The 12,789-nt window shown below is 48.0% G+C and overlaps 1 protein-coding gene across 1 annotated transcript in view; it reads left to right on the forward strand.

Moving 5' to 3' along the window:
• Positions 1-6,236: 6,236 nt before the first annotated feature.
• ACOT11 (acyl-CoA thioesterase 11) overlaps positions 6,237-12,789 on the forward strand; it is a gene marked incomplete at both ends in the record, with an annotated part of 51,543 nt that continues 44,990 nt past the window's right edge. The window contains 2 exon segments of the mRNA XM_079698194.1: positions 6,237-6,524; positions 6,526-6,639. Coding sequence (XP_079554320.1) covers positions 6,237-6,524; positions 6,526-6,639 — 402 coding nt within the window.

Raw genomic sequence — 12,789 nt, forward strand, 5'->3', positions numbered from 1 at the left:
ATTAGAAGACAAGCCACAGACTGGGAGAAAATATTTGCCAAGGACACATCTGATAAAGGACTTACCCAAAATATACAAAGAGTTCTTAAAATTCAACAATAAGAAAACAATCTCATTAAAAAATGGGACAAAAACCTTAACAGACATCTCACCAAAGAAGAAATACAGACGGCAAATAAGCATGTGAAAAGAATCTCCACATCATATGTCATCAGGGAAATGCAAATTAAAACAACAAGATACTACTGCACATCTATTAGAATGGCAAATCCAAAGACTTTTTTGGATTTGGCAAAATCCAAAACACTGACAACATCAAATATTGGGGAGGATGTGGAGCAACAGGAACTCTCATCAATTGCTGGTGGGAATGCAAAATGGTATAGCCATTGTGGAAGACAGTTTGGTTTCTTACAATACTAAACATACTCTTACTGCATAATTCAGCAATCATGCTCCTTGGTATTTGCTCAAAGGAGCTGAAAACTTATGTTCACACAAAACCCTGCACATTGATGTTTATAGCAGCTTTATTCATAATAGCCAAAACTTGGAAGCAGCCAAGATGTCCCTCAGTAGGTGAGTGGATAAATAAATTGTGGTACATCCAGACAATGGATTATTTAGCACTGAAAAGAAATGAGCTATCAAGTCATGAAAGACATGGAGGAATCTTAAATGCACATTACTAAGCAAAAGAAGCCAATCTGAAAAGGCTACATACTGTATGGTTCCAACTATATGACATTCTAGGAAAGGCAAAACTATGGAGGCAATGAAAAGCAGTGGCTGCCAGGGCTGGGGAGTAGGGAGATGAATAGGCAGAGCACAGAGGATTTTTAGGATAGTGAAAATATTCTGTATGATATTTTAATGATGGATATATGTCATCACACTTTTGTCCAAACCCATAGAATGTACAACACCAAGAGTGAACCCTAAGGTAAACAATGAACCTTGGGTGATTATGATATGTCATTGTAGGTTCATCCTTGGTAAAAGTGGTACATTACTAGAATGGTACATTCTGGTGAGTGATGTTGATGATGGAGGGGGCTATGCATGTGTGGGGATAGGGGTATATGGGAAATCTCTGTACCTCCCTCTCAATTTTGTTGTAAGCCTAAAACTGCTCTTAAGAAGTCTTTTTATTTATTTATTTGGTTGAGCCGGGTCTTAGTTGCGGTAGGTGGGCTCATTAGTTGTGGCTTGCCAGCTCCTTAGTTGTGGCACGCATGTGGGATCTAGTTCCCTGACCAGGGATCAAACCCAGGCCCCCTGAATGGGGAGTGCGGAGCCTTATCCACTGTGCCACCAGGGAAGTCCTCAAGAAGTCTTAAAGTAAATAAATAAGTAAACAAACAAACAAATGGATGTTTGTCAAAACCCACAGAATGTACAACACAAAGAGTTACCCCTAATGTAAACTGTGGAATTTAGTCAATAATAATTTATCAGTATTAGCTCATCGACTTGTTCTGCTAATGCAGGATGTTAATAATGGGGAAAAAAACTGAGGGAGGGAGGGGGCAGGTGGGAATTCTTTGTACTTTTCGCTCAATATTTTTGTAAATCTGAAACTGCTCAAAAAATAGTCTATTAATTAAAGAATAAATAAATTAATGAACAAATGAAGAATAAATGAATAATAAATAATTATAAAAGATAGCCATGGTGTCTTGAGCCAAGTATTATCATTAATCCAGTTCTGCACATCTGAGAGTTATTAAAAAACAAACAAGTTAATCAAAGACAAATAGGTCCTGGACTAGAACCCAGACAAATCCAACATGATGAAATAAAAGTAAAGTCCTATGGTCTGTGCCCAGCTATCAACCTTATAAACAGAATGCAGAGATTAATAGGGAGTTTCTGTTGGCTGTCAGCTCAAATGGAAACAACATGTAATGCCATGTTTTCTTAAGACAACAGAAACATAATCTTAGGATATTTTAATAATATTATTACTAACTCAGGGTTTGAGATGGTGGACTGACCATTTTAATACATTTTTAAAATGTCCCCTCATTAACAAGAGTCCATTAAAATGCCAGTAAAGGAAATAAAAAGGTACAAACCCACAATAATGAAAAGGCTGGAAAGGAGGAGCATCAGCACATGTGAAATTTTAGCAATAGACCGATATAAAAGACAATTGACAATATGGTCCTCCTCAGTATCCTCAGAGGACTGGTTCCAGGACTCCTGCAGATAACAAGATTTGTGGATGCTCAAGTCCCTTATATAAAATGGCGTAGTATTTTACATTTCGGCACATCCCCCCATATACTTTAAATCATCTTTAGATTACTTATAATACCTAATACAGTATAAATGCTACGTAAATAGTTGTCAGCAGGCAGCGAATTCAAGTTTTGCTTTTTGGAACTTTCTGGAATTTTTTTTGAATATTTTTGATCTGCAGTTGGTTGAGTCTTCGGGTGCAGAATTCACAGATATGGAGCAGCTGACTGTATTTATTAGATATGTGAAGAACTCTTATTTAAAACATTTTTTAACTGTGGTAAAATATACATAACAAAATGTACCAACTTCATGATTTTTTGTGTTTTTTTGGCCACACCACGCTGTTTGCGTGATCTTATTTCCCTGACCAGGGATTGAACCCCCAACCTTGGTGGTGAAAGTGCAGAGTCCTAACCATTGGACGGCCAGGGAATTCCCCAGCTTCACAATTTTTTTTTTTTTTTTTTTTTTTTTTTTTTTGCGGTACGCGGGCTTCTCATTGTTGTGGCCTCTCCCGTTGCGGCGCACAGGCTCCGGACGCGCAGGCTCAGAGGCCATGGCTCGCGGGCGCAGCCGCTCCGCGGCATGTGGGATCCTCCCAGACCGGGGCACGAACCCGTGTCCCCTGCATCGGCAGGCGGACTCTCAACCACTTGCGCCACCAGGGAAGCCCCACAATTTTTAAGTGTTCAGTTCAGTAGTGTTAATTATATTCACATTGTTGTGCAACCAATCTCCAGAACTTTTCTTCTTGCAAAACTGAAACACTACACTCAGTAGAACAACTCCTCATTTCCCCCTTCCCCAGCCCTTGGCAACCACCATTCTACTTTGCTTCTGTGGATTTGACTACTCTGGGTACCTCATAGAGTGGAATCATACAGTATTTGTCTTTTTGTGTCTGGCTTATTTCACTAATCATAATGTCTTCAAGGTTCATCCATGTTGTAGCATGTGTCAGAATTTCCTTCCTTTTTAAGGCTGATGAATATTTCATTGTATGTATATACCACTTCTTGTTTATCCATTCATCAGTTGATGGATATTTGGGTTGCTTCTACATTTTGCTCGTGAATAATGCTGCTGTGAACACGGGTGTACAAATATCTTTTGGAGAGCCTACTTTCAATTCTTTTGGATATACAAAGAACTCCTATAACTCAATAATAAGACAAGCAATCCAATTTTTTTAAAAGGGGGAAAGATTTGAATAGACATTTTACCAAAGAAGATACAAAGATCATGGCAAAAACAAATACAAAAAGATCCTTAACAACATCAATGAACAGGAAAATAGAACTCAAACCCACAGTGATATACTGCTATGAATCCACTGAAATGACTAAGATTAAATTGAGTGACCAAATCAATGCTGGTGAAGATATAGAGGAACTGGAATTCTCATCCACTACTGGTGGGAATGTGAAATGATACCACTGTTTTGGAAAAATTTTGGCAGTTTAAAAAAATGTTAAACCTACATCTATCATGTGACCTGGCTATTGCACTCCTAGGTAAATACCTAAGAGAAATGAAAGTATACGTGCACACCTAGATTTGAACATGAATGTCCATACCAGCTTTATCTGTATAGTAGTCAGTACCTAGAGACCACTCAAAGTCCATCAATAAGTAAATGAATAACCAAATTGTGGTACATCCATAAGATAACATTCTACTCAGCAATAAAAAGGAACAAATTACTGATGTGTGCAACAGTATATATTCACTGCAAAATAATTATGCCAAGTGAATGAAGCCAGACAAAAAAGAACACATAGTATATGATTCCATTTATACAGAATTCTGGAAAATGCAAACTAATCTAGAGTGACAGAGGCAGATTATTTGGTGCCTGGGGGGTGTGGGGGAGGGGCAGTGCGAGGCAGAAGGGAGAGATTATAAAGGGCCATCAGGAAACTTCGGGGGTGATGAATATGTTCATTACCTTGATTGTAGTGATGTTGTCATAAATATATACGTATTACATATATGACAAAACTCATCAAGTTGTATACTTTAAATATGTGCAGTTTATTGTATGTAATGATATTTCAGTAAAGCTTACAAAAGCAAGCAGGAAGAGATTAGTTAAATAAATTTGAGTAGGGACTTCCCTGGTGGTGCAGTGATTAAGAATCTGCCTGCCAATGCAGGGGACGCAGGTTCGAGCCCTGGTCCGGGAAGATCTCACATGCCGCAGAGCAACTAAGCCTGTGTGCCACAACTATCGAGCCTGCGCTCTAGAGCCCAAGAGCCATGACTACTGGAGCCCGCGCGCCTAGAGCCTGTGCTCTGCAACAAGAGAAGCCACCGCAATGAGAAGCCCGTGTGCTGCAACGAAGAGTAGCCCCCACTCGACACAACTAGAGAAAGCCCGTGCGCAGCAGCGAAGACCCAACGCAGACAAAAAAAAATTAAAAAGTGATTAAAAACAATAAATTTGAGTAGACCCATAAGGAAATAAATACTATGTAGCAATAAAAATTATGGAAAGATGTTTATGATAATTGTTGAAAGAAAAAAAAAGCATATTACAAAACAGTATATTCAGTATGGTCACTTTTTTTTTTTTTTTAGATAACCTGAATATCTACAGGATTAACCATTTGGTTACGAATAATGTCTCATTAAAATTAAACCACACGGGCTTCCCTGGTGGCGCAGTGGTTAAGAACCTGCCTGCCAATGCAAGGGACATGGGTTCGAGCCCTGGCCTGGGAAGATCCCACATGCCGTGGAGCAACTAAGCCCGTGCGCTACAACTACTGAGCCTGAGCTCTAGAGCCTGCAAGCCACAGCTACTGAGCCCATGTGCCACAACTACTGAAGCCAGTGTGCCTAGAGCCCGTGCTCTGCAACGAGAGGCCACGACAATGAGAAGCCCGCGCACTGCAATGAAGAGTAGCCCCCCACTCACTGCAACTAAAGAAAGCTTGTGCACAGACAAAAAAAAAAAAAAAAAAAATTAAACCACGGTTTATGTCAGTTCAGAGCCATCCTGCCTGTGTGGGAATTCCCCTTCCCTGCAAAGTCCACCTGTCCCATATGTTTCTGGGTGTTCCCTAATGTGTCTCACTGTACTTGGAAAGCAGGCTCGAAGTCATTTGCTGTTGTTGGCACCTGGGGCCTCTGCTGAGTTGAGGCTCCTGCATTAATGCTGCTAGCAGAGCCAGAGGTTGGCCTGTGTTATTGCCCAGGCTGCTGCCAAAGCCCCATGCATGGGATGCCCACCATTCCTGTCCTGACACTCATACCTTAGGGTACTCCAAGAGCAGAGTGATGAGGGAAGTCCCGCATCTTGTTACCCAGCCAGGGGTCCCCACCAGAGGTCTGCTTGGGCCCCAGGTGTGGTGAGCTCAGCATGGCAACTCTCTTTGTTGAGAGAGTCTGGGGCAGGGTGAGTTCAACCAGCCCCTGTGAGGTGTTTGGAATGACTGATCCCTCCCACTCTCTGGTCCTGGTGTGGACCAAGTTCCTCTTCCTGTGACAGTTGTCTTTCAGGGACCACCAGCATCCTCTGTCAGGTCTCTTCCAAGTCTGCCAGTGAGCCTGTATCCGAAATGTGAATACTGACGGAGATTCTTCTAGGCGGCTCCTTCATGCCTGTGATCACATCATATATCACATCATATTATATAACATAACGTATGTATTTACACATGGGGGAGGGGGAGGGGAGTCCCCATCTCTCCCTATCAGCATATTTTCCTCTTTCAGCTCTAGTGTAGCTGGAAGCACATACCCGGAAAATACTAACAGTGATTCTCTCTGAGTGAAGAGATCATCGGTGGTATTCATTTTCTTTGTTCTCTTGAACTGTCCATTCTCATTTTTTTCTTCCACTGTCCATAAGGCCAAGGCCAGTGTGTCCTGCTCAAAACCTCACCCCAGCACCCAGCTCTGTGTTTGGCACATAGCAGGTGCTCAATAAGGTGTGAACGACTAGCAGGTATTACTTTTCAAGACTGTGAGGGGCTGGTTTAGCAATGACAGGGAGACGGTTTTTGCACCCCGCCGCCCGCCTGGCTCCACCTCTAGCCTGTCAGGTCCGGTCACCGGCGTTTCCGCCTCTGCCGCCTCGCGGCGCGGAGTGTCTGGCGCCCGGCCTGCAGCCCTTGCCCTCTGCTCAGCAGCCCGGGGCCGCCTCACCCGCGCTGGCGAGGGGAGGGGAGGGGACCAGACTCGTCTGGGAACTGGCCTGGGCCGCTGCTGCCTGTGCCTCTGCCCGCTTCCTGCGCCTCCCTCCAGCCTCCCGCAGCCTCCCCCCGTCAGGTTCTGCTCTGGGACCTCGGATGCCCAGTCGCTGAGCCTCGCCCCACGGACCTGCTTCTCCGACGTCCCCAGCCTCGGCTCTGCGAGCTGTTGGGTCCTGAGCGCCCCACCACTTGGGTAAGACCCGTGCCGCCCGCAGGCCCGCCCCCACCTCCCCATCTCGGAAGGGCCGAATTCCTTTAGATCCTCCTACTGCTGGCTCTTCCTCGACTCCAGCGCCCTCTCCAGGCAGATCCGCCTCTACCCCAGGAGCGGGCTCCGGATAAGCCAGGTGGTGCCTGGCAGCGCTCTTGCGTGGGCAGGCTGGGGCATGAGGCGTCCTGGGATGGGCAGGCCTCTCACGAGGATGAGGAGGCTGGCCCTTGGCAGTGCCTAGGGCCACAAGACTCAGAGTCCAGAGGGTGCAGCCAGTGCTGACTCACTCAGGCCAGGCGTGGGGTGGGGGGAGCACCAGCCCGTGGGTGAGCCACCCCCTGGCAAGGGTCCAATCCTGGAAGTTGGACTGGGTTCAGACCTGCAGCAGCTGGGCCAAGGAGGGGGTTCAGCTCCTGCAGGAGGAGGTGGTGAGATTGGGAGAGGGAGAGCACACTCGAGCTGGTAGGCAGGAGAGAGTTCAGGGCTGGCTGGGCAAGTCCAGTACTCTGCTCACACATCCTGAATCTGGCCTCCACGACTGGTAGGCATTCCCTCCTCTCCATCCCCACCATGCTGTATCTTCTCCCCTCTGGACCATTCACTGGGCTTCTCACTGCTCTCCTTGCCCGGTTTCTCCATAAAGGGCTGTAGTTCTAAGGGGGGGCCTGGCCTTGAAGCAACGATGAGGTCATCTCTACTTCCTCTCTTGCTGGTACCACTACCTACTTCCTTTGTTCCTCCCTTCTGCCCCCTCCCCATTTATCCCACAACTTCCTTTATTCTGCCATGCCAAGCCCAAGGGGCTCCCAGAAGGAACTGAGAGTCTTAGCTTATTTGATCATTTGATCATTTGATCAAATTTGATCATTCATCTACACGTGGATTTACTTCCATTCACTCACACATTCCCTTGTTCGTTCCCATTCCATTACTCACTCCCTCATTCTCTCGACACTTACTGAGCATCTACTGTGTTCTAGTAACTGAGTGTTTGGTGGGAGAGGGGCAGGGTGCTCTGAGGAACCAACACCATCCCTTCTACCTGCTTGTTCAAGGTCAAGAAGGAGAAATGAGCACAAGTCAGTCCAATTTAAGAGAAAAAGCAACGTGAGAGAGAAATAAAGAGCTGTGAACTGCGGCTGTGTGTTTATGTGTGGGGAGTGAAGATACAGAGGAGGAGGAGGTAATTTCCACTTAGGAGGAGCCCAGAAGACTTCCTGGAGGTGATGCCATTTGAGCCGGGCCTTGACTGGGGGCAGGGTCTGGATGTTGAGTTATTAGAGGGCATCAGGGTAAACGGAATAGCAGGAACAAGGGAAAATCCAGATGTGTGAGGGAACAGTGGGAAGCTTTGTTCATGACTTGAGAGGATTAGAAGAAATAAGTCTGGGACTTCCCTGGCGATTCAGTGGTTCAAACTCCATGCTTCCACTGCAGGGGACTCAGGTTCGATCCCTGGTCACGGAGCTAAGATCCCACATGCTGTGTGGTGCAGCCAAAAAATTTTTAAAAATTGTAAAGATTAAAAAAAAAAAAGAAGCCTGGACAGGGAGACTAGGGCCAGTAGAGGACAGGCCATGTGCTCCCATGTCTCTGCCAGCTGTCACAGGCTAGGGGAGCAGCCTTGTTCTGGGTGACACAGAGCCTTGGTCTGTGTCTAAGGCCATGAGGCAATGGCCTTATCCTCATGGCTAAGGATAATGGTAACATCCTTGTGGATATTAGAGCTCTTTAATCGTACAGGCAACCTTAGATGGAGTGAGTTCTTCAATCTTAGAGGTGTGTAAATGGAGGCTGGGACACAAGGCATGTGTGTGGAGATGGGAGAGCTGCAGGTTCTGGCCCCTGGAGGGGTTCGGCTAGGACAGTACTGAAAGTGGGAGTTGGAGTGGATGATGTCAGAGGTCCCCTCCCACCTAGAGGGTCTGTGGTCCTATCTGGGAAGGCTAGAAGGTCCAGCAGAGGGAATTCCTGGGAGTTTGGTCATTTATTCACTCATTTATTCCCTCATTTGCCCCTACACCCAATCATCCATCCATTCATTCATTCATCACTTAGTCACCAAACCCTTGGTCTGGGCAGATCCTGTGCTGAGGACTCAGGTGACACAGATGAGGTCTCTGCCCCTGTGAGCTCCCAGTCAGATGGGGGAGCAGACCCGCACTTGACAGTGACAACCCAGTATCATCGTGGAGTAGGAATGGAGATTGTTTTATTGTGTTTTGTCACTGAGTGGGAGGTAGAGCTGGGACATGGACCTGAAGAATTAATGCAGATATTTGTCCTCCAGCCAGGAAGGCCCCATGAGTGGGGCCAGATGAAGGATGTAATGTGGGAAAAGAAGTGTTTGAGGGAGAAAATACTCTGGGCTCATGGGGCTTAAGAGGCAATCTTCCTCCAGACATGGACCACTCGAGAACCAGGCCTTTGGGCTGAGGGCACCACAACCTCATCCCTTACCGGAAATGAGCCTGCTGGATTTGAGAACCTCTAGATAATTCCTTGGTCAGCATAAGCTGTAAGCAGGTTATGTAGAGTGGTGGTTAAGCTTCTGGGCTCTGGACCTAGATCAGAGTGCAAGTTGTGGTGCTAACTATTATCAATTGTGTGACTTTTTTTTTTTTTTTTTTTTTTTGCGGTACACGGGCCTTTCACTCTTGTGGCCTCTCCCGTTGCAGAGCACAGGCTCCGGACACGCAGGCTCAGCGGCCATGGCTCCCGGGCCCAGCCGCTCCGCGGCACGTGGGATCTTCCCAGACCGGGGCACGAACCCGTGTCCCCTGCCTTGGCAGGCGGACTCTCAACCACTGCGCCACCAGGGAAGCCCGTGACTTTGGGCAGATGATTCTGCCTCTGTTTTTTCCTTTGCAGGAGAATATTAATCATAATACTGTCCTTTTAGAGTGAGGCCCAGAGATGGTAACAAACATGAAGTGCTTGTACAGTGCTGGGCAGGTGAGAAGGGCTATAATGACAGGGCTAAAATGACAATGATGACGATGACAGTGATTATGATGATGATGATAGTGATATACAGTATAGTGATATACTGTCAACTGCTGCCTTTAAAACCTCTGGGCCTCATTTTCCCCAGCTTAAAATGGGAGGACTGACCTAGCTCACTGGTTCTCAAAGTGTGGTCCCTGGACCAGCAGCATCACTTGGGATCTTGTTGCAGATTCTTGGGCTCTACTGCAGCTCTGCTGGAGGTAGATTCTAGAAATCTGTATTTTAATAAGCCCTCTGGGGACTTCCCTGTCAGTCCAGTGGTTAAGACTCTGTGCTTCCACCGCAGGGGGTGCTGGTTTGATCCCTGGTCAGGGAAGTAAGATCCCACATGCCTCGCGGAGCGGCCAAAAAAAAAAAAAAAACAAAACAGCCCTCTGGGTGATTCTGATGCAGGCTGAAGAGAACCATTGACTAGCTATCACTTAAGACCTATTCTGGATTCGCCTTTCCAGGACTATGATTCATCAGGTGTGTTTCATGCCTTCTGCATTTAGGGCCCTGGTCTGGGGGCTCGTGGTATAGGCACAGAGATGAGTAAGATGTGATATCAGCCGTCAGGGGGCTCCCAAGTGAGTTGGAAAGGGGAGACAGACACCCTTGGAAATATTCACTGGAGTAACAGACCAAACAGAGCTGCTAAAGAGACACAAGAGTCAATTCTGTAACAAATAGCAAAGGGAAGGGAGACCTTTGTGGGCTGGAGGGGCCTCTGCAGAAAGATCTAGCTCCTGATAGTATCTTGATTCAGCCTTGCTGGAATTCTTCTCATAAGTCTAACTGAATGATGTCTTTCATATTTTATGCCTTGTTGTGTGGGGTGGACAGGACTCTAGACATGAGGACAGGAGTGATGATTCTAGACAACTTCCTTGCTCTGTGACTTTGGTTGGCTCACTTTTCATCCCTGTGTCTCGATGTGTTCATCTGTAAGATGGGGACACTAGACTGAGTCCAGTGAGTCTGAGTCCAGACAGCTCTGGAGAGAGGGTAGGGTTGGGGACCAGAAGCACTCTGGGTTTCTATCCCCTCATCTGCATAGTGAAGACCCTGAAATTGTCCTGACCGCCTGCCTTACCCAGTGAGATTGGGGATCCAGTGAGTTGAGCTATCCCCTTTCTAGGCCAGTTTTCTTACCTGTCCAGAAAGGTCTCATGACACCCGTCCTCTTCACCTCACATGGCGTTTATCATACTGAGAGTGTTCTTCAACCTCAGGGGCTCCTTGATGCCTAAACCCTGTTGCCTGGCATTCAAGGTCCTCCATGATCGACTCCCAGCTTTTTCCTGCAAGATGAGGGCCCTCACTGCCTACGACTGCATCCTGTTCTGTTCCCGTAAGGCCTCCCACCTCACCCCTCTTGTCAGCCTATTCAGTCTTCAGTGCGGCTCTAGCACTACCTCCTCCACAAGGCCTCCCAGCTTGCCCCAATCTTCAGTGCCATCCTTGGATCATCTTGCCATTTTTAAGGAGTGACTTTAATTTTGCATTTGTAGACACTGAAGTACGGACAGACCATAAACTCTTTGAAGGTAAGGCCTGAGCTCACAGTGATGGACGTTAGAGTCCTTGACTCCTAGAACAGGGCAGCCCAGAGAGAGGAGAAAACTTGCCTAAAGTCACATAGCACATTAGTGAAAGAAACAGGCCCAGAAACCAGTTGTCTTAGGCCCAGGAAGAGACATTATTAGGGATGTGGTGAGTGAACTAGAGGGGCAGAGGAAAGGGCAGAGGCCTCACATTGGACTGACCTCTGTTCCAGCACAGCTCTGCACTCAATAGCTGTGCCACCTGGGGCACCTCACCTACCCTCCGCAAGCGACCTTCAGGTGGGGTTGGAATGAGGACATGGTGAGGCCTGGCACATGGTGGGTGGGTGCTGGGTTATTGTGAGGTGCTCATTATTATTCGCCATCCACTTGTCCGTCCCAGCTCCCCTGCCTGCATTCCACTCCCCTCCTTCTTTTCTTAAACACCAAGCACTTGATTTTATCGCCTTGTCATGAGAAATCCAATGTGAGTGTCAAAGCTGCCTCACGTGGGCTTCCCTGGTGGCGCAGTGATTGAGAGTCCGCCTGCCGATGCAGGGGACGCGGGTTCGTGCCCCGGTCCAGGAGGATGCCACATGCCGCGGAGCGGCTGGGCCCGTGAGCCATGGCTGCTGAGCCTGCGCGTCTGGAGCCTGTGCTCCACAACAGGAGAGGCCACAACAGTGAGAAGCTCACGTACAGCAAAAAAAAAAAAAAAAAAAAAAAAGCTGCCTCACGATGTGCCTTGCAGAAGTGAGAGGGAGAAGGGAAAGTCCTGATGATCTTTTAGTCTTTTAGGGGCTGGGGTGGGAACCCAGGGGGATGAACTCTGTGGAGCGGATGGGTGGAATTTAGCAGGTGTCACTTTTAGAAAAGTCACGCCACCTATTTTAAGGAAGTGAGGGGGTGTGCCCCATCGCTGGCCAACAGCTGCTGGATGCTGGTGGGCTGGAGCGTTGGACGGCACCTCAAGGGTAAAGAGTCCTAGCAGGTGGCTCTGGTATCTCTCTGGGAGGCTGCTGGCAGCTCCCCAGACTCCTGCCACCTTCCAGCCTGACCCCTTGTGGACGGATGGAAAGCCGGTGCCTGTTTTGCCAGTGTCACTGGCTGGGGCCGGGAGCCATCCCAGAGCCAGAGTCCCTGTGGGGAGGATGTCAGGGGCTGGAAGTGGGGGTGACGAAGTTTGGCTGTGGTTGGAGGTGCAGTGAGTGTCCGGCTGGGTGCGCAGTGGGTGGGCATAGGGCCCCCTGACGTGGCTGTGGCTCAGCTGGCAACCTCTCTCTGTGCTCTGCACTGGGCAGGCAGGCGGGCTGGCACGGAGCCTCCGTGCGGGGCTCTAGGGGAAGGGGGGCCCCCGAGGGCAGTCTGAGGAAAGGCCGGGACACAGTGATAACTGATAACGGCTGGCTCAGGAGGGGCGGGAGCCGGGGAGGAGGAGTGCGAGGAGAGGCGGGCCGGCTTCATTTGGAGCTGGAGCCGGGCTGTCGCTAAGGTGACCAGTGTCTCTCCGAGGAGGGTGCGAACAGCTAGCGGGGTATCGGCAGCGATGATCCAGAATGTTGGAAATCACCTGCGAAGGGTATGGAGGGTGGGCTGG

The sequence above is a fragment of the Hyperoodon ampullatus genome, assembly GCF_949752795.1.
Source record: "Hyperoodon ampullatus genome assembly, chromosome: 2".
NCBI classification, from domain to species: domain Eukaryota; kingdom Metazoa; phylum Chordata; class Mammalia; order Artiodactyla; family Ziphiidae; genus Hyperoodon; species Hyperoodon ampullatus.